Source organism: Octopus sinensis, linkage group LG9 (assembly GCF_006345805.1).
Source record: "Octopus sinensis linkage group LG9, ASM634580v1, whole genome shotgun sequence".
Classification (NCBI taxonomy): Eukaryota; Metazoa; Mollusca; class Cephalopoda; order Octopoda; family Octopodidae; genus Octopus; species Octopus sinensis.
In genome coordinates, this window is record NC_043005.1 from 22,787,696 (window position 1) to 22,808,997 (window position 21,302).

General features: G+C 40.3%; 2 protein-coding genes across 2 annotated transcripts in view; one reads left to right on the top strand and one right to left on the bottom strand.

The window, feature by feature from the left end:
- Window positions 1-202: 202 nt before the first annotated feature.
- LOC115215385 lies at window positions 203-1,243 on the top strand. Its single transcript, XM_029784545.1, has one exon. It carries the CDS (start codon window positions 203-205, stop codon window positions 1,241-1,243), a length of 1,041 nt encoding a protein of 346 aa, XP_029640405.1.
- A 9,410-nt stretch (window positions 1,244-10,653) lies between these two features.
- Window positions 10,654-21,302, bottom strand: part of LOC118764795 (MFS-type transporter SLC18B1-like) — a 114,976-nt gene continuing 104,327 nt past the window's right edge. The window contains exons 13-15 of the mRNA XM_036505821.1: window positions 17,789-17,863; window positions 12,964-13,057; window positions 10,654-11,457 (exon numbers count right to left, since the gene is read on the bottom strand). Of these exons, the coding sequence (XP_036361714.1) occupies window positions 11,323-11,457; window positions 12,964-13,057; window positions 17,789-17,863 (304 nt within the window). The 3' untranslated portion in view covers window positions 10,654-11,322. The remainder of the gene's footprint in view (window positions 11,458-12,963; window positions 13,058-17,788; window positions 17,864-21,302) is intronic.

Sequence of the window (21,302 nt, forward strand, 5' to 3'; positions counted from 1 at the left end):
AAACGAGAGAGGAGAACGTTTGGCTACCATGACAGAGGCGAGGCAGCTCTACATCGGAAACAGCCTATTCAGGAAGAGGGAGAGGAAGAGGTGGACTTGGATATCGCCGAACTCTAAGCACCGAAGCGTGACGCCATTCAACACCGGCAGCGATCATCGTCTGGTAAGGGCGAGGGTCATCATCGACGAGAAGAGGGAGAAGATGGCGTTATATTTGGCGTCGAAGGGAAAACGTGTCCGAGTCTACAACGAGGCAAAGCTGCAGGAAGCCATCATGCAGGAAGACTGGTGCCAAGGAGACGACATAGACGATTACTACAACTCACTGATAGGGAAACTGAAGGAGTGTTTAAGGAAGGCTAAGGGTGTATGCCCAAGAGAAAAGAAGGGAAGAATCTCGGAAGAAACTACGAAGTTACTCGAGAAGAGGAAAAATATGAAGAGGACTATTGAAGATCACCTTGAATATTCCATTCTCAGCAGAGTGATTCGTCAGCAACTAAAGAAAGACTTTGAGGCATACCGGATGGAGAAGCTCTTGAAGGCCGCAGAGGAAAAGAAGAGCCTCAAGAAATGCAAGAGGGACATGGTACTATATAGATCGGAGGTGACGGCCCTGAAAAATACAGATGGAATATCGGTCAACGAGAAGAACGAGATGGAAAAAGTTTGTGAAGACTTCTACACCAAGCTCTTTAAGTCTACCAGAAATGTCCAGCCGTTACCACCACTCCAACAGGAAGAAAACGTGCCACCTATCCTTGTCAGTGAGGTTGAAAGAGCCATCGGCTCGATGAAAAACGGAAAGGCTCCAGGGAAAGACGGTATAACATCGGAGGTGCTAAAGTCAGGCAGAGAGCAGCTCTGGAAAATCCTCGCTGAGCGATTTACGCACTATCTAGACGAGGGAAGAATTCCCTCGCAGTGGAAAGAGTCAAATACCATCCTGCTGTATAAGAAGGGCGACAGAGAAGATCTAAAGAACTACCGACCCATATGCCTGCTGTCTCACGTGTGCAAGCTGTTCACGAATATAATTCTGAACAGGTTGTCACGTCGTCTCGACGAACAACAACCGAGGGAGCAAGCAGGCTTCCGGAAGAACTACAGCACAATGGACCATATATTTGCTCTAACGCAACTGCTTGAGCGAGCAAATGAGTACAAGCTGCCTCTTTGCGTTGCGTTTATAGATTATGAGAAGGCCTTCGATAGCGTCGAAACCAACGCAGTGCTGAACTAGCTGCAGAGGTAAAGAATCGAAGCGCAATATGTGCAGCTGCTCAGAGAGGCAAATTCCGGATGCACCACCGACATAGCTCTACTGTCATCACCCATACGAGTGCCGGTCGAGAAGGGGGTGAAGCAAGGAGATACAATCTCCCCAAAACTTTTCACTGCATGTCTCGAACAGATCATCAGAGGCATCGAATGGCAAGGTGGTGTCAACATCAATGGCGAGCTCCTCACTCACCTCCGTTTCGCTGACGACATCGTACTCATCGCTGAAAACATGGATCAGCTTCAGACCGTGCTGACGGAGCTCGACATCAAAAGTTCTGCAGTAGGTCTCAAGATGAACCGCATGAAAACAAAGTTCATGCGGTCAGACAATGTACCAACAGGTCGAATGGTGATCGGCAGTGATGAAATAGAGGAGGTGAGAGAATATGTCTACCTGGGACAGGAAGTAAATATGTGCCGGGATATCAAAAAGGAGATCTCACGGAGAGTAAGAGCCGGATGGAAGGCGTTCAATGGCATAAGGGATGTGCTCAAGGGAAGGTTGGACAGGACCACCCGCGCCAACCTCATTAACAGTGCAGTTCTGCCTGCAATGTTATATGGTAGTGAAACATGGGCTACCACAAAGAGAGAAGAGCAAAGACTGGTAACGGCTCAAAGAGCCATGGAAAGGTCAATGCTTGGTTTCTCGTTGAGAGAGCACATAAGTAGCAAGATCATCAGAAAGAAGTCCGGCGTGAGAGATGTCATCACAGAGTATACACGCAGCAAGTATAGATGGGCTGGACACGTCGCCCGGCTCACCGATAATCAGTGGACGCACGCAGTTGTCGAGTGGTACCCGCGTGAGCGGAAAAGACCACCCGGAAGACCTCCACGACGGTGGAGTGACGATTTCAGGAGGACGATTGGGATCCCGTGGATGAGAAAGGCGCGATCCAGAGAGGAGTGGACAGCGTGCTGTGACCAGCGGTGTCAAATGGACGCCTGACGGACTGGTCGGTCAAAGTGATCAAAGTGATATATATATACAGTATATATATATATATATATATATATATATATATATATATATATATATATATATATATATATATATACATACATACATACATATACATACATATACATACATATATATATATATATATATATATATATATATATATATATATATATATATATATATATATATATATATATATACGTACATTTGTGGAGGCGCAATGGCCAAGTGGTTAGAGCAGCGGACTCGCGGTTTTGATTCCCAGACCAAGCGTTGTGGGTGTTTATTGAGCGAAAACACCTCAAGCTCCACGAGTCTCCGGCAGTGGGGTGGTGGCGATCCCTGCTGTACTCTTTCGCAACAACTTTCTCTCACTCTTTCTGTTGGCCTGCTCGCTTAGCCAGTGGGGTGGCGTCATTTGAAGGCTAAAGCAATGCGAAGCGCATTGTGACCAGCGATGTGTAGCAACATCTGATAGCCTGGTCCGTCACGGTGATCACGGTGATATATACATATATATATACACACATATATATACACATATATATACACACACACACACAGATATATATATATATATATATATACATATATATATATACATATATATATATATACATATATAAATATATCTTTTTACTCTAATCTTTTTATCCCTACTCCCAATTGTACTTTTTACTCCTACTCCCAGTTATACTAGAAAGATTAGAAGAATAAAGCAGTACATTGCTTCCCGTAATTCTGATATTTTGCTTTTGATATTGATTTTTAATATTCGTATATTTAATATATTTCGATTTATTCCTATTCCTATTTCCTGTTATTATTCTCCAATCCATGTTAGTATGGGAAACGACTAGGTCGTTAGAAGTCCCAATACCATCAGGACAATATACCAATTTCCATTTATATCCAGCTTTACTTAGTGCGACATTATAATAGTCGATATTTTTATTGAAAACCTCATTATTAAATGATAAATTTAAACTAAATTTTTTTACAAAACCAGGATGGTTGCTTTCAAAGTTAATATACCTAAGACTAGAGTTTGATATATGTTATGGATATTAACCTGTTATGGATATTAACGGTGAAAGGAGCATTATCCCTAAAAAGACCGCCTTCTAAATCAGGAAAGTCCCTTCCTAGGATAGATAGAATATAAATCGCAACCAAAAAAAAAAAGCAATGGAGAAAATTGAAGTGGATGTTTCTAAGAGAGATGTTCCGATCCCAACCAGAAAGGAATATATGAAGGACCTTATTCGAAAAACAATGGGATTTATCCATAGATTTAGATGGAAGGCTTGCCATTATGATAAAAAATATGATACACCAACAAGTAGCATAACTGAAGAAAAAGACCAATTTATTAGTGGATTATTTAAGATAAAAGAATACCTGTTACCAACTGGTCACCATGCCAGTTTTGAGGATGAATTATGGAAGATTATTAGAAATGTAAAATTTAAAATGTATCCCCTTAGAGGTAATGGACACTTGAAAGAACTGAAATGCATCATATCAGAACTTGGAAATAAAAGCAGAGTAATTCTTCACTCAGATAAGATTGGAAACTTGTATAATCTGGACATAAACTACTACCATGAGCTTTTGAAAAAAAATTGCAAAAAGTTATAAAATCTCTAAAAGGAGTATGTTGAGAACTACAAACTTAATTTCTAAACAAATTATGGAAAATTACAAATTAGATGATAAAACTGAACCTTTTGTTCCTAAAAGACAGAATTATTTTAAAAGATCATAAGGAGAATTTTTATAGTAACCCTAAAGTTAGATTGATTTGCCGAGGTAAATTTGACTTGGGTAAACTTAGTAAAGCAATTTTAGATAAGTATATTCCTGTTCTTAAAGATAATGTAAGATTGCAACTCTGGTCTAATTCCTATAAGGCAATTGATTGGTTTAATAGAATTAAATTTAATAGTGCATGCTGGTAGCACAAACCTTGAAACTTTTCAGTATTAAATTGCATGCTATTCTTCTCAGCACACTTGTATATTTCATGCAACTCGCATTGTAGGTGCATAGCACCTTCAGGGTTCTGCATCACGTGTGAGATTTTTGTACCATATGCATAACTTGTGATCGTGGCTCTCTGTGTGGCTGACAGCATATCTGAGAGGGCCATTATGAACAGTAGTGTGGCCCCAAAACAGTGCCTTGCAGAACACCGCTCACTATTTGCTTGTCATTGGAGGTGACCCCATTGGCTACTACCACCTGACTTCTATCCTTCAGAAAGTCATGCAGCCTTTCTCCAATTTCATGACTATGCCGAGATTTCACGCAGTTTGGGACATATCATTCCATGATTGACTTTATTGAAATTTAGATCCAATTAATTTTAATAATTTCGAATTTATTATTATCGATTTAAAGATATAGTCACAAAACGCGCGTAGTCAATTCAATATTTATTTAATTTACTGATTTTCAGAGTAATATTTATTATATTTAAATATTTTCTTTATGATTTAATATAGATATCTTTCACTATCAATTGAATTACTTAATAGAGGCTATTTCTTTTAATTATATACATACGTACATACATATATATATATATATATATATATATATATATATATATATATATATATATATATATATATTTATATATATATATATTTATATATATTTATATATATTTATATATATATATATATATTTATATATATATATATATATATATTATATATATATATATATATATATATATATATATATATATATATATATATATATATATATATATATATATATAACATTTTAGGGTGGTATATATAAAATGCTGCGGAGCCACTGTTGAAACAAAATCCTTCGCACGAACTTATCATTATTATTATTTTTATTCCACGCAGAACCATAATTTCTTTCTTCAAAATCTTTTTATTTATATATTTTTCACTGTGTGAAGTTCAATTCTGTGTTAGAGTTTCAGTTTTATCAGACATTTTTTTCTTCTGCATTCTTTTTTTATATGTATTTTCCACTGTGTGTATATTACTTTTCCCTGTATGAAGTTCAAATCCCAACCTGGGATTTTTCACGTTTCTTCCACTGCGTGAGCTCCGAGTCCTCGTTGCCACTGATATGTCCCGCATTATAACGACGTCCTTTCGTCGTCTGCCTGATTGGATCGTACAACTTCCCTCACTAACTGCGTTTCTTTTATTTGGCTACATGGGACCAACAAAGGGAGGACAAACAAGACCAGACAATACATAAAAGGAGGGGGAGTCATGTCGGATGATTTACAATGATATGAATTTTAAAAATTTAAACATGATTTTAAAATTCTTATGTGATTTCAAGGATCCAGTTGACTACCGACGTCCGACGTGATACTTTTTGCTTTTCCCCTGGCTCTACCTACCTGGTTCCATTCACGCACAGCATCCTTTCTACAGACTTCCATCTTCTTGCGTACATAGTGTGTGACATGTATCTCTTCTCCAGCCTGATCTTGCTCTTGAGGTGGTAGTTAAAAAAGTTAACCAACCCTTGGCCGGGGATGAAGGCATCTGTCGCTATCCCTCTTGCACGCGTCTTCCATACTGTCTCTTTTAGTATGGCTACCATGCAGAAAAAGAAGGCCTGCCTCTCCCTGTTAAGGGAGAGTAGGTAGCACAATCTTAATGATAGACTTAGCTGATAGCTGTACTCTTCCCATTTTCGATAACAGTTGTTCAGCAAAGTTTATCAGTTCCGTTAATTGCGTACACTGTACGAAGACGTGCGGGACAGTGACATGTCGGTGGGTCGGCACGACCGTGCCTCGATAACCTCTCTCGAACAGGTAAAACTGATCGATAGCACAACCAACCCAGGGATTTCTGATAATTATCCAGATACTCTAGTCCAAAGATTCTCCTAAACAGGATGGTCACCTGATTTCAATCGACGCCCAGAGTCTCCCCTAGAACATCGTCTGATATAAACACTACCAGCTTGCTATAGAAATCCGCTGTGGAGCTCCTGCTGCCGGTATTGGCCACCCGAGAGAGCAGCCTGAGTGCCTGTCGACTGCCATTTGCCCTGCCTAGGTCTACGCTTGATCCATGAACCAATATCCTGTAGGGATGTCAATTGAGGGAAGAAAAACCGCACGTGCGGTGACCACACCTGCTCACCATCCAGGTAGAGCCAGAGGTGCTTAAGCCTTAGCGCGAACTTGCGCATTCTCAACTACGACATCCCTAGCCCACCCTTTAACGGTTTTGGCAGCAGACAGAGCGTCTTACAAGTGGTCCTCTTCTCTTCCACTAAAAGTGGAATAGAAGTCGTTCCAGCTTCTTCAGTCACAAATCGGGACAAGGCACAACAGTCAAGCGGTAAGTGATAACAGAAGCTATAAGCATCTGTGCCATCTCCACCTTTCCTTGCAGAGATAACGCCATAACAGACCAGGTCCAGGTTAAGGCAGTTACCCTGCCTGTAACCTCGCTCCAATTCTTCTCTATCTGGAGTTCTGGACCGAACCAGAACTCTAGCATCTTAATCGAAACTTCCGTCTAACGTCCCATGACGTTATTGGGCAGCATCGACTTGCTCCTCCAGATGCTGAGTTGCAAGCCGGCTGACTTGTCCTGATTAATTACTACTCCTGCCACCGCTTCGTATCCTTTGATGGCGTTTTCTACACTAGGTAGCAAACCTTGATCGGACACGATGATGGTGATGTCATCCGCGAACGGTAGCTGCTCCTCCGCCCCATAGATCATGCGAAACGCCCCCTCCGCCTCCATCCTTCGCAGAGATGTCTCAAGAGCCAGCATATACAAAAGTGGAGACAAGTGACATTCCTGGCGAACTGGGCGCTCAATATTGAATGGTTTCGAGAAGAAACCGTTCACCCGGTCGACAGACTCGATGTTGCTGTACAAAGCAGCGATCCAGCCACGGAAAGTCGGGCCCTGCCCGGCCGCCCCGATATCCGCTGCCAGGTACCGATGGTCGACCCTATCAAATGCTTTAGACTGGTCTAAATGTACGAGTGCCAGAAAGTTTACCTACCCTCTCTAAGGAGTAGCATATGAGTTGAAGATTGTCGTGTATCGACCTGCCTGGGATTGCTCAAGTCTGACCTTCCCCAACAAGGCCTTCCACGATCTGCATCAACCCCTTTGCTAGCATCGTGGCCAAAATCTTTAACTCTGAGTTTAGCAGAGTTATGGGCCTAAAGTTACTTACGATATCCTCCTTGCTCGGATCCTTTCTGATCAGAGTCACTACCCCACGAATTGCAGCTTTGGGAATGCTGGCCAAATGTGTCCGAATAAGTCTGGTATGCTTTTATAAAACTCAGTGCAGACCATCAAGTCCCGGCGATTTGTCCCTGGTGTACCCGGAGAGCACCTCGACAACCTCCGCAGCCGTGATCGGTCCTTCACAGCTCTCAGCTTCTCATGCCAAGAGACGCTGCCCCTCAGCTAGGAAGTCCCGAAGGGCCTCGCCATGGTCCAGCGCACCGCCCCTCCAGAACAACTTAGCAAAGTGCTTGTAAAAAACCTCACACATCTCATCTTGTTCTTTGATCGAACGCCTTTGATCCTCAATCAAAGATCTAATCGTTGCATCATTGCCATATTGGGTTTCTACCGAGCGTGCCCACCCGGTAACATTAATTCTTTCGCGGTTCACTGTACGAACTGCATTCCTCATGTTTGTCTCTGACGTAATGTCTAGGGCCATTCACGCTGCCAGAATTGGGGAAGCAGAGCTCAATCTCAACGCCTCTTCTAAGGTCTTAACTAAGTTGCCCCGTACTCTATCCCTATCTAAACTTAGCTGCTGGATAAATTTGATAGACTCAAATCGAATGGCTATTTTGAGGGCAGACCACCACCTGTTATTCAACACGGCGCCGGTTAATGTTTTCATCACTAACTCCTTAATTCGAACAAAATAGACTTATTTAGCGTCCAGTAGCCGGATCACCGTCTATGTGCTTTATCTATGTTCATCCTACACTTCACTAATTTGGGATCCGCGTAGGAGAACTGAACAAATTGTGGACATCTAAAACTAGCCTTATCTCTAGTTCGTACCACTATCCTATCTCTATAAAACCTGAGCACGCCATCCAGGTCCGCACAGGGATGCTCGGGTGATCAAGTCTATAACGATCCGCCAGCTGAAACACACCTACCTGACGAGCCACCATTATCCAGACGTGCATCCAGAATAGCGTTGTAGTCTCTTAACACAACTAATGTCTTAAACATCACGAGAAAACCCTCGAGGCGCCGATAGAAATCAGTCTGTTTACTTTTTTACACCAGGTGCATATATTCCGACCAACCTGAAAGCTTTATTGCTGTATGTCAAGTCAAGGATGACCCGCCCACCTTCAGGATCTGCAAAGATTGTACTTGTCTTCAGAGCCAAGCCTTTTCGGAGAAGAAACACTATGCCTCCTCGACCTCTGTTCTGGCTAGGGGACATGATTTTCTCACAGCCATTGAAGAGAGTTGATAAGGCTTGTAGCCTGCCCAGCTTGGTCTCTGTAGCAACCATCACATCCATATCCTGTGATCTGAGGTCGTCGAGAAAACAAGATTGTTTCTACTTCGAGCTCAGGCCACGCATATTCAAGCAATCAAGTTTAAGTGAAGCCATTGAAAACGACAAAAAGGTTCTTATCTTTTTGTCGAGAAGGTAAGGGTCGACCTTGGTCTTTCTGAGGACCCCTCTCTCGTTGGTTTTTCTCTTTTTGTGGAGTCTTTAGTTGTTTTGGCACCTCTATTATCCGTCAGATGTTGACTGGATGCCTTTCTTTTAGTTGTCTAAATAAAGTCTCGGATGTTTTAGCTAATCTCATGGATAAGTCCTTATGTTCAGAGTACATCTTTGTTGTGTGGTGTAATGAGATTATGGTATATATGCATTGATTTTTAGGGTTGTATTTCACCGTTATTTTTTGTCTTTTTCATTAGTTTTGGGCGTTGGGGAGCAGGGTTTTTCATTTCTGTATGTAGTGGAAGTGGTTGGGGCGGGAGTGAGTTTGGTAGCGAGAACACATCTTTTTGCTCTTTTTCGGTTTCTCACTTCGAGTCCTCCCTCCTGGTCGACTACCTCCATGTCGACAAGAAGGAGAATTTAGCCTCTGGGCAATGATATAGGTGTAGGCGTTGGTATGGGTGTCGGTATATGTGCGTGTGTAGGTGTAGGATTGATTACTGGTGCATGTGTGGATGCAAGTATGGGTGCAGGTGAGGCTGTGTTTTGGAGTACTTGTGTAGAAATGGGAGTGGGTAATTCTTCTTTTTATCCTATTTTCTTCCTCTTTTTGTAGTGCCGGTTTCCGAGGGAAGTTCCTCAGTGGCAGAAGAGACACATTTGGCCCTTATATGACCTTTCTGGCCGCATTTAAACCATCGAGGTTTTCTTCTCTCGACCTGCATCTGTAGGGCATCTTTACCCATGAGCATTCTCTCTGGCATTTCCTCTACGTCACTTGGGGCTGCCGCCTGTATTAACACCTCTACGCACTGCCCCAGCCAGATTTGGGGGTCGGAGCGTTTGATTTGTAAAATATTCATTTTCTCTTCCTGGTTATAACAAAGGACAGCTATTACCTAGGCGACATCACTTTCTGGTGGCACTTCTGTAATTTTAATCCAGGATGTCCTTCGTCCTAGATAGGTAGGCACCTCTTCTGTTGTTAACGTTAGCACAGAGTGCTCGCGGGCTTTCTCTATGCTGTGGAACCTTACCTTTATAGAGGCGTATTTTTCCTCGGGCCACGTAGGAGATATCTCTCCAAATGGGTCCGAGACATTTTTCTATTTTCTCCCGTGGCATATTTTCTATTTTGCGGTTTTTTACGCCGTAACTTTTATATATAATGTTTTTTCTCATTGTTTGGTTATATCGTCGGTGGGAGAAATTTTAATGTCGCTCCTGCTTGCTTTTAACATGCCGAAATATGACTGTAGTGATATTTCTGTATGACTGCGCGTATGACTGTATGACTGCGTTGTATTCCTATTATTTCTGTTTTGGTTTTCATAGCTGCCGCGAATCCGTATGTTAAATTTGATACTACCATCTCTTCATGTGGTACACCTTCGCTCTCAAAGAACGGCATTTTTCTTGATTATTTCTACCGACATGGTAAAAAATAATCAAAACTTTTCTCTTTCAGAGAGAAAACAACAAAGTTTTTGCTTATTGTAGATAATACTCTAAAATAGTTTCAAATCCTTCCTCCGTCGGGGAAGGAACACAGTTTTAAATTAAAACAGTTCACAAATGTGTAATCCAATAAATAAAATTTTCTCTAATCAGAGAGACACAATATTATGCAGTTCAAATCCTTCCCCCATCGGAGGAGGAAAACATTTTAATGAAAACAGTTCACTAATGTGTGATTCAAAAGAAAAGTTTTCTCTCGTAAGAGAAACAACAATAAATAATTCAAATCCTTTCCCCGTCTGGGGAAGGAACACAGTTCAACAAAAATTTACCAAAACTGACCATAATTCACAATTATAGGAAATATTACAATCTTCCCCTCGTAGGGGGAAAGAACACAAGTTCGAAAACAACACCTGCCAAGCAGGCAACATTTTAACAAGGCAAACAATTCAAACAACAACACTTTAACAATATCTTTGAAAAGGAAAACTAACAAAACATGACTTCTCTTTCAAATGAACTTGCCGCTCGTACGGCATTATTCGCGTACCTTCGCTGACTGACACTACTTATTAAGTCTGCCCACTATTTATTAGTCGTGGACCAGCCCACTTCTCACCTGGGGGCGTCCACCACAGCAATTTGAATATGTATGGCAAAGATGAGATACAAGTGAGTTCCTTGGTGAACACGGTCCATTGTTTTAGTACGGATATAAGAATGGAATTTGGACTCAAGAAATCCGGAAAAATTTACCTGAAAAGAGGCGAGGTACAGTCCCTAGCAGGGATAGAATTACCGAAAAGAGACTTTTAACTAATAATAATAAAAACAGCAAGAATTTGCGTGTGCAGCTGTAGATTTCCACTACGATGTTAATGGAAAATTTGTTAAGTCTTTGACATTCAGGGACGGTCATGAAGTTGGTGTGTATTGGAATTCAGAAGATGTTTTCCTTCGTCTTTGTTGCTCCATAGTTTTCTAAAATCTTCAATCTTTGGTAAATATTTTGACAATATCTGATATGTCAAAATTAAAGTCTGTAAAAGAAACAAATCACATCAACATCATCATCAGAGACATCATCTTCATGATCATAACATTGTTAAAAACACTAGCAACAGAAATGAAGGAGGAGGCCTCTATGCAATCGTTCACCTAATATAACTAATAACTAAATCTTCAAATAATAACCTAGCGCAAATATTCTGGATAAACTAATCCTGGATAGAATATGCCAGAAAACTAACTTCAGGACTCACTTTATGCCCATACTATGCTGTACAGATCACAATGAGTTCATGTTTGTATCACCACGAACAGCACACTTTCTGTAGCCATCGTGTTATTCTGTATCGCGGCACAACTATATGAACTGATATATGACGCATCAGCTTTGCCTATTTTCCTTTGTCGTATCCAGTCTTCAAAACCTAGAGATAGATCTATGTCCTGCCTCTTGGTAAATTTCTTTGAAAGAATTGTCAGATGAAGTTGCAGAACATTTTATGGCATACTACTCTTCCTTGCTTTTATTTATTTTTTCAGGGTGCTTTTCCAAGTTGAATTCATCTCTTCGGTTGGTAACATTTGCAAAGCTTGAGTTGAAACTGTCTCAAACGTCTGTGTTTACAAATGTATGCGTATGTGAAATTGTCATTTTTCTGGATATTTTTTTTCAAGGTACAACAAATATCTGAGTTAGACTGTATGTCTTCTGTTTATCTTTTTGATATCTTCTAAACACTTCGAGGCGTATCGCACGACCATCTCAGTGGATACGATTTTTACAAATTATATTTTCTCTGAAGTGTGAAATGCAAAGTTGCTTTCTGCAAAATGGAACTCTGATCGCAAAAATAAATGAGTAAATAAATAAATTAATATATATAAATAAATAAATAAATAAATTAATTAATTAATAACAATAATAATAATAATAATAATAATGGCTTCCTTGCTGGAGTGGGCCTCCCAAAATGTTAAAAGAAGATATAATATGCCTTGTTCACAAAGGAGGAAGAAGAGCAGATACTAAAAATTACATGCCTATCCTCTCTAACTTCATATGTTAGTAAAGTCATGGAACTCGTTGTCAGAAGGAGGCTTATTATGTTCCTAGAGGAACATATCTTGCTCACAAACACGCAACATGGCTTCCATTCAGGAAGGAGCTGCCTCACACAGCTACTACAGCATTTCGACTGGGTACTGAAAAAACAGCTCAGCCGTTCAAATGTGGAAATGATATATCTCAACTTTGCTAAGGCCTCCGACAAAGATGATCATGGGATATATAACAAACTGTGTGACCTTGGTATCATGAAAAACTAGGTGATTGACTGCATAACGTTTTAGGAAGTAGAAGTCAGAGACTTACAGCCAATCGTGCCCTCTCTAGGAAGACATCAATTCTCAGCTGAATCCCTCAGGGAACTGTACAGGGACCATATATATGCGCGCGCGCTCGTGTGTATAATACATTGCGCTGTATTATTTTTGACAAGGAAAGAATGAAATACCAATAAAGCAACAGAGCTACTTACAGTTAATAATACAAGAAATGCTATGTGGGTAAGACTCCATCTATAGCCAAATATATCTAAAATAGGTCCAGCAACTATAAATCCAGTGAGTTGTCTGCGAAAAACAAAATCATAAAAAAGAAACATCACAAAGATATATTTTATTTGTAACAAGCATTATGAAATTAACATTATTATCAAACAAAAATAATAGTAATAATAATTATGCTTTCTACTGAAGCACAAGTCCTGAAATTTGGTGCGGGGGGATAAGTCGATTACATGGACCCAGTACTTGACTGATACTTATCTTATTGACCCCGAAAGAATGAAAGGTGCACTCGACCACGGCGTAATTTGGACTCAGAACGTAAGGATGGCCACAATGCCACTAAGCATTTTGCACGGGTTGCTAAACATTCTGCCAGTTCACCACCTTAATAATAATAATAATAATAATAATAATAATAATAATAATAATAATAGTAATAGTAATCCTTTCTACTAAAAGCACAATGTCTGAAATTTTGGGGGAGGGGACTACTCTACTACATCGTCCCCAGTATCTGACTGGTACTTAATTTATCGACCCTAAAAGGATGAAAGGCAAAGTCGACCTCGGCGGAATTTGAACTCATAACGTAAAAACAGACAAAAAACATTAAGCATTTCATCTAGCGTGCTGACGATCCTGCAAGCTCGCACTTTCTTAATAATAATAATAATAATAATAATAATAATAAAATAATAATAATAATGATGGTGATGATGATGATAATAAAATGCGGCACACACCACCCCACCTGCACGAGAATGCAATAAATGATTCAATAGAAAGTTGCTTCAAACTATCATATATCGAAAAATAATAGTGTTGATGGCGTTGTTGACGAACATTACTTTAGATTCTGTTATCAGTACGATAGATACTAAAAATATAGGAGACATTAATTTACTGAACTATGCAGCAGGGGAAGTAGTCAGCAGGAGATTAGATATCTCACAGGGAAATTGTTTTCAAGAGAAAATGTGGAAAAGAGATATAGCTGGATATAGATGTGGAAAAGGAGATATAGCTGGACATAAATGTGGAAAAAGAGATACAAAATAAAGTTGTTGTAACGTAAGTTTTTACGTACAATATATAAGATAAACAGACAACAGTAAAAACAATGCAACGAACATGGATAAGTGAATGTTTGAGTATATTCAGTATAGCAGACGACATAAGAGAATTAATTTGCTTTATTATGAAGTAATGAAAAGTAGATCTCTACCCAGGTGACACACTCTTAGGGTAAGTTAATATTAAAAGAGGGATTTTCCAGGGGCACTCGCTTTCTCCTTTGATATTTGTCTTATGTTTGATCCCCTTCAGTTTAGTATTAAGGAAGGCAAAGTCAGGGTATCAATTCAGAAATAGTAAGGAAAAATTAACCATTTGCTCTACATGGATGATCTGAAGCATTTTAATAAGAATGAAAAAGATATAGGTACTTTAATATAGACTGTAAGACTCTTCAGCAAAGACAGGCATGAAATTTAGCATAGATAAACGCGCAATATTACTAATGAGAAGGGGACAGGTAGTCAACAGCGAAGGCATCCAATTACCAGATGGCCAAACATTAACATCATTGAAAGGAGGAGAACGTTATAAGTATCTAAGCGTATTACAATCTGACCGAGTACTAGCTGTAGAAATGAAAACGAAAATTGAGAAGGAGTACATCGGAAGGGTTAGGAAGCTAATAAAGTCAAACCTAAATGGTCCGAATCTAGTGAAAGCTGTAAATACTTGGGCAGTATTATTACTTAGATATTCAGCAGTTTTTATAGATTGGACAAAAACTGAATTGGCAAAGCTAGACAGAAGAACTAGGAAGGAATTCAATATGAATGGAGGATTCCACCCAAGGGCAAGAGTAGCAAGAGGTTGATATCACTAGAAGACTGCATGGAGTTAACTAGAGTACATATAGACTCCTATGTAGGTAATAGTAAAGGAGAGTCACTAAAAACTACTAGAGTCACAGCATGACATAGGGGAACTAAAACACTAAACGAACTTGAAAACCAGAAAACAAAACAGAACAGAAATTATCTGACTGGCAGGAGAAAGCTTTGTATGGTAGATTCCCAAAGATAACTGCAGCAAATAGTAGTTGTGAGACATGGTTATAGTTGCAGAAAGGAAAACTGAAAAGGGAGACAGAAAGTTTGTTAGTAGCTGCACGAGATCAAGCATTAAGGTCTAATTGGATAAAAGCCTAGATAGAGAAAAAAATAGATTCTCAATGTCTGTTATTCATATCAAAACAGGAAAGCGTTATTCATATAGTAAGTAAATGTAGTATATTAGCACAGCATGAATTCAAGAAAAGACATGACAATCTAGGGAGAGTAATCCACTATGAGTTATGTAGAAAGCAAGGATTTGAACATGCTGATAAATGGTATGAACATGAACCTACTAACGTACTAGAAAGTAAGAAGTACAAGATGTTATGGGACTTTAACATTCAAACTGACAGGGTGATAAAAGGCCTGATTTAGTAGTAGTAGATAAAGAGATAGAAAGTGCCAGATAATTAACTTTACAGTCCCAAATGACGAAGAAATTAATATGAGAGATATAGAAAAAATAGCAAAGTAGCAGGACTTAGCCACTGTATTACAGAAACTGTGGAAAGTGCGGGTAAAATGTATCTCAGTAGTTATAGGTGCATTGGGAACTATCCCTAGAGTTCTGAACAGATGGATAGAGAAAATAGGCATAAAACCCAGTTTAGTACAGCTACAGGAAACAGTGTTTTAGGGACAGCAAGGGTACTTCGGAGGGTTCTTGGCATCTAAGGTTACTTCTAGCCCGATGTTACGATATTTTTCTCTTCCAACAGTATAATTTGTGGCGCATAGTAATAATAATAATAATAATAGTAATAATAATAATAATAATAATAATAATAATAATAATAATAATAATAATAATAATAATGCCGTGGAGCCACTTCATGTAGTTTCAGAGTATTACATAAGAATACGCAGGAAGTTAGTGCTCATCTCGTGGAACAAAGATTCTGGCGTAAAATTTAAATCGTCACTTTATATAACCCTAAGCACAACATTCCAGAAACTTCGAATTGCAAATGGACGAAATTTTCATAATCCGTTGATGTTTGCCGCCGTTAGTCGATACATGCCAACAATGCTGATTGACCGGTAAACGTTCACATGGGGATTCTATTCTCTCAAGGGTTTGGTTGTGCCTTTTATGGCTATATGTGTAAACTGTAGTATTTTGGTAGAAATCCAAGCAAGGTGGTTCGAATCTGGCTAGAACATAGCATCAAGTGCATGAACAGTATAGAGAACAAAACACAAGACAGAAAATTAAAAGAAACATAAATGAGAAAGAGTGTATATCTACATTAAGTATAGTGCTGGCAAATTTTGGGAAGATAAAAGTTTTGAAAGTGTGCTGACAAATAACAACTGCCACGGATGTTTATGCTATGCTTCAACAATTCTGAATGTGAAAAAAATCTTTCCGAACATCATAGATGCTGCGCTGTTTTATATTAAATAAGGATGTCCATGGGTAATAAAGATATTCAATTCAAAAAGGTGGCCAGAGTTGTTGGAAAAGTGGTGGATAATCTTGCGTATCTTGAGTATCTGTGTCTATTGTCATTACTGGGAAAAGACATAATTAATCAGGTGTAATGCAGGCGACTAAGAGTCGGTGATCGTGTTTATAGTCTTAACTTTAACCCTTCTCAAATATAACAATATTGGTTTCAAGATATGATTTCAGACTCAGAATTCTTTAAAGACATTGAAAATCCAAATACCCATATCTTCTTTCTTCATAAATATCTATTTATGTTTTTATAGAAACGTTTACGTATAATTCCGATTGTATTACTTAAAAATATAATGACACACATATTTCAAAACTTATGTCTCCAGTTTAATCGGCCCAGAGTTATAGTAAACATTTGCTTAAGGTGTCGTGCTGTGAAAACCGAACCCGAAATCATGTGGCTTCAAACCGAATGTCCTAACCATGTAGTCATGCCACTGTGTATATCAATTATTGACATATGATATGACACTTTTGTCAGGAAAATATTAATCATATGATTAGCGGGTGTGGCATTAATGGTAAACTTATTGGGTTGTTCAGAAAAAAGCTGAAAGCGTAGACTGTGTTGTGTCTGTATCAACAGTCGCTCGTCTACTATTCTTTCTCTTTCTCCCTTCCTCTCTGTCTCTGTCTCTGTCTCTCTCTTTCTCCCTGACTTTCTTTAATGTCACCATCAGAACATCATCTCATTGCTAAAACTGTATTTTTAACTCTGCTCTATATCATCACTACCTTCAACTAACTTTTTTAACCACGTAATAAATATTACATTCACCCTACCTCATGACATGGATGCTTATCTCACCGTCTTTTCTCTCTCCATCTTTTTCTTTCTTTCTCTTTCTGCCTCACTCTTCACTTTATCCTCTTTTCCTCTCTTGCTCTTTTCTTTCTCCCTCTTTTTCTTTAATCACATAAAAGCGTTACTGACGGGTTAAGTAACGTAATGACAAGCAGAATTATTACAAGATGTTTTTGTATCTGCTTGTCAATCTGTAAACTAAAGTTCCATCATATGCTGTTCATATTGTCAATTTCCCAGACATGTGGTGAGGCATATCCTTATCTCATACCTATTTCTTTATGGTGTTAGTGCTGTTAACACAATCATCGACAACATCATCTAATATAAGGGACGATCAAGAACAGTGTCCAAGAGGTTTTTTGCGCAGTAAATATAAATATTTTAATACTTACCCAAAATATACACTCGTGTTGAAAGTGCTGCTTATTGTACTGGATTCATGTAAAGTTTGCTCCGTTTTATCGCCACTAAAAATCAAACACAAATACAATTTGTCAAAGATGTAAACTGAACTGTAATGCAATGTCTGATAAATACCTTTTAAATACAATGTTGTCTTAAAGTGACTAAAATTAGAGCCCGCAATCGCTAGTTTTCATCTCCTTGCTGTATCCCTACAAAATTATCTGACCACCTTAACCTTATAAATCTGTAGTTTCATTTGTTCCGGCTAGTTATGTCCTAAGTTCAAATATCATGGCTTACACAGATGGCTGACCCAGGTTAACACCACAACGTGGTACCTTGAGTTTCCTTTAGCGGCTTTAGCATAGTTCACTCAGCTGCAAGCAGTAGGAACAGATTTCCACTCAGAGAATAACTTCCTCCCTCTTACAAGTCTCTCGGAGGCCCTGTAATGAGTCATGGGAAAAACCTTCCCTCCCGACTAAAAAACATAAAAAATAGACGAACTGTATTTCTAGGATTTTCGACAGCCTATTCTAATTAACTTCATTTTTCGTCTTCCTTTGATCCGTTCTTTTGTTTCCAGAATAAAACATAGTATTCTGCAGATCATCTTACTGAACATAACTCCTCCTGATCAGGATGCCAGTCTCCAATAGGTTTTGGTTTATATGCCAAGTGAGAGATGTAGATTATCTCGGCAGAAGGATATTGGATTATCTGCCAAGAGGTCATAGGTTAGTATTTGATTACTAGAGGTGTTGACTCTTGTCAATACACTCATCTCTAATTCAGTTGGGTAAATAGCTATCACTGTTTAGTACAACATTCTCCAGTGTTGGCTGTGAAAGTACAGCAGTTTAGTTTGTGTATAGCCATACGCAAAAATATTAACGGAGACCCAGATTTATTCAGTTAAATACATGAGAGCGATAGCCGCCAGTCAACTCCTGCTTAGCAGAAAGTCCGCTTAACCGGATGTCAAATTAGCCGCAGACCATCTCCCTAGCTAGCCCGCAGCGAAGTTCCTGTCTACATTCCATGTGTTAAATTCTTGGGCCTACATATAGCTCCCCGCTCTCCAGAACTGTTGTCTGTCATTGGAACCGAGAAGGCGTTTTAACTGCCCTGCCCATGTGTGTGGTTACACGGCTCTTTGGTGTTTGTTCCTTGCCAAGGGTTGGTGCGATTTGCTTGGGGCGGCTTCTGTTTGATGGTCGAGCTACTTGGACGGAGCTGTCAATATCGAGATGGGCCAGCTTCAACATTTCAATGGAAACTGCGCCTTGTCGTCCGCCAATTGAGAGTTGGAATGGTCTGTCTCCCGGACATATGACTTCCTATGGGCCATCGCAGGGTGACTGGAGGGGTTTTCGTCGTGTGTCACGTCGAACGAACACGAAGTTATCCGTGCAGAGATCGTTTCATATGGATGATCTAGGTGCACCATGTGTTGACATGAGAATAGGGCACAACTGGCCCACACTCTCTCAGTTGCGTGAGGTATCTTTTGACATCCGGGTCTAATTCGGAAGGAACTCTCGTAACACTGTAAGAGGGGCACCATACAGCATTTCCGCGGAAGAAGTGGTGAGATTTTCCTTTGGGGTGGCGTGGCTTCCCAGCATCACGCATGGAAGCTGATCAAGCCAAATGGACCCGTTAAGTCTGGTTGTCAGGGTTTCCTTCAGGCGGCGGTGAAATCTCTCCACTAATTCGTTGGCCGCGTTTCCAGGCCAAAGGGTTTACGTAAGAAATCATACAGCCAGAAACGAGCACTCACTGCGGTTTTCGTCTTAGTATTAGTATTTGGTGGTAACCACAGATGAGATCGACCTTCGAGAAACCGAGCACCTGGCTAGTTGGGCTGAGAAGCCCTGTAAGGGCAAAATGGGGTAGCGGTCAGGTGTCGTATCTGCATTGATATAGCGGTAATCTCCACAAGGTTGAAAACCCCCACTGGGTTTTGGTGTCACATGCAGGGGTGACAACCAAGGACTACTTGATCGGCGAACTATGCCCAATGCCTCTATATTACCAAACTCAGTCTTTGCAACAGCAAGTTTGTCTGGTGGTAGACGACGTGCACATCTGTACACTGGAGGGCCAGTGATGGGGATGTGGTGTGTTACTCCGTGGAGGGCTGTATGTTTGGAGAATTTCTGGGTGAGGCGACTCGAAAGGAGATTCGAGAATTCATTCTCCGTCTGAGAGACGGTTGCTATGCGGGAGGCAGCATGTGCAGATGTTGCCAGAGACACGGAAGCGCATGTGTTGTTGTCGATGAGTTATCTCCCCTGCAAATCAACCTGTAGCACGTATGCTCGAAGAAAGTTTGCTCTGATAAGAGGCTGATAGACATCGGCGATGGTGAATGCCTATGTGTATTTTGTGAGTCGATGTTGAGAGAAAGGATGCTGCAACCGTACGCCTCGATTGTGGATCCGTTGGCGGCCGTTAAAGGTTGACCCTGCTTTCAGTAACGGAGGTCCCTTGCCGACGTTGGGATCACGCTAACTCCTGCTCCTGTGTCGATTAAGAATCTTCGTCTGAAGCTCCGATCGCAGACATAGAGGAGCAGTTGATCATGTCTGCCGACCGCCAGGGTATTCAATGGCGGCCGGCCCTGGCTTTTCCCGGGGCCGATGGCCAAGGAGTCCTGAAGCTACATGGTTGCATACATTTCGTAGACTTTTTGCCGAACTTTGTGTGGTGGAAGCATAGGTCGTCTTGTTTAACTCTACCATGTCTCAGGGCAGACCCAATGGCGTTGACTATAACACCACTGGATAAAAAAATGTGTGTTGGCTACTTTCATAAACTGCCGCAAGTCCTTGATCTCGGTCTGAATTATGAGGGTCTGAACCTAGGGTGGTAACTTACCGTGGAATATTTCCCAAAACAAAAAGAAAAGTGATTCATCAGGTGGAAACTAATGCCAACATCATACCAACTCCAAAGGTATGGAATCGCTCAATTCTTCCTCCAGTATCTTGGCTGCCGCACCTCGGTCGCTCCGCCGGAATGTATCCACAAACCTGTCTTTTAACGTAGTGTATTTGTGCGTTATCGGGGGTTGGGTTTAAATGTCCAGCACCCTCGTGGCCGTGTCTGCACCTAGTGCCGCTACTACATACGAATATTTCGTTAGGTTTGGAGTTATTTTAGGTACGTTAAATTGCGCTTCAGCCTGCGCAAACCATAGCTCAGCTCTCTTCAGCCAGAACTGTGGTAGCTTTAGTGCTGTTGCGTGATCACTTGCTATGTTTCTCTGATTTTCTGTTTACTTCGATGTGCGAAGCGAAAGCTGTTGTTCTTCCGAGGGGGTCACCAGTTATAGCTTTAGTTAAGGTATACACAAACAAAGTAGCGGAGACCCAGAATGTGCTAGTGAAAGATTTATTGAGTTAAATACATGAGAAGAGTGACAGCCGCCAGTCAAGTCCCGCTTAGTAGAAAACCCACTTAACCGGAAGTCAACTTCGCCGCAGACCATCTCCC

Coding starts and splice junctions, on each gene's coding strand:
- LOC115215385 (XM_029784545.1), top strand. CDS start 203: ATGGCGTTATATTTGGCGTCGAAGGGAAAACGTGTCCGAGTCTACAAC.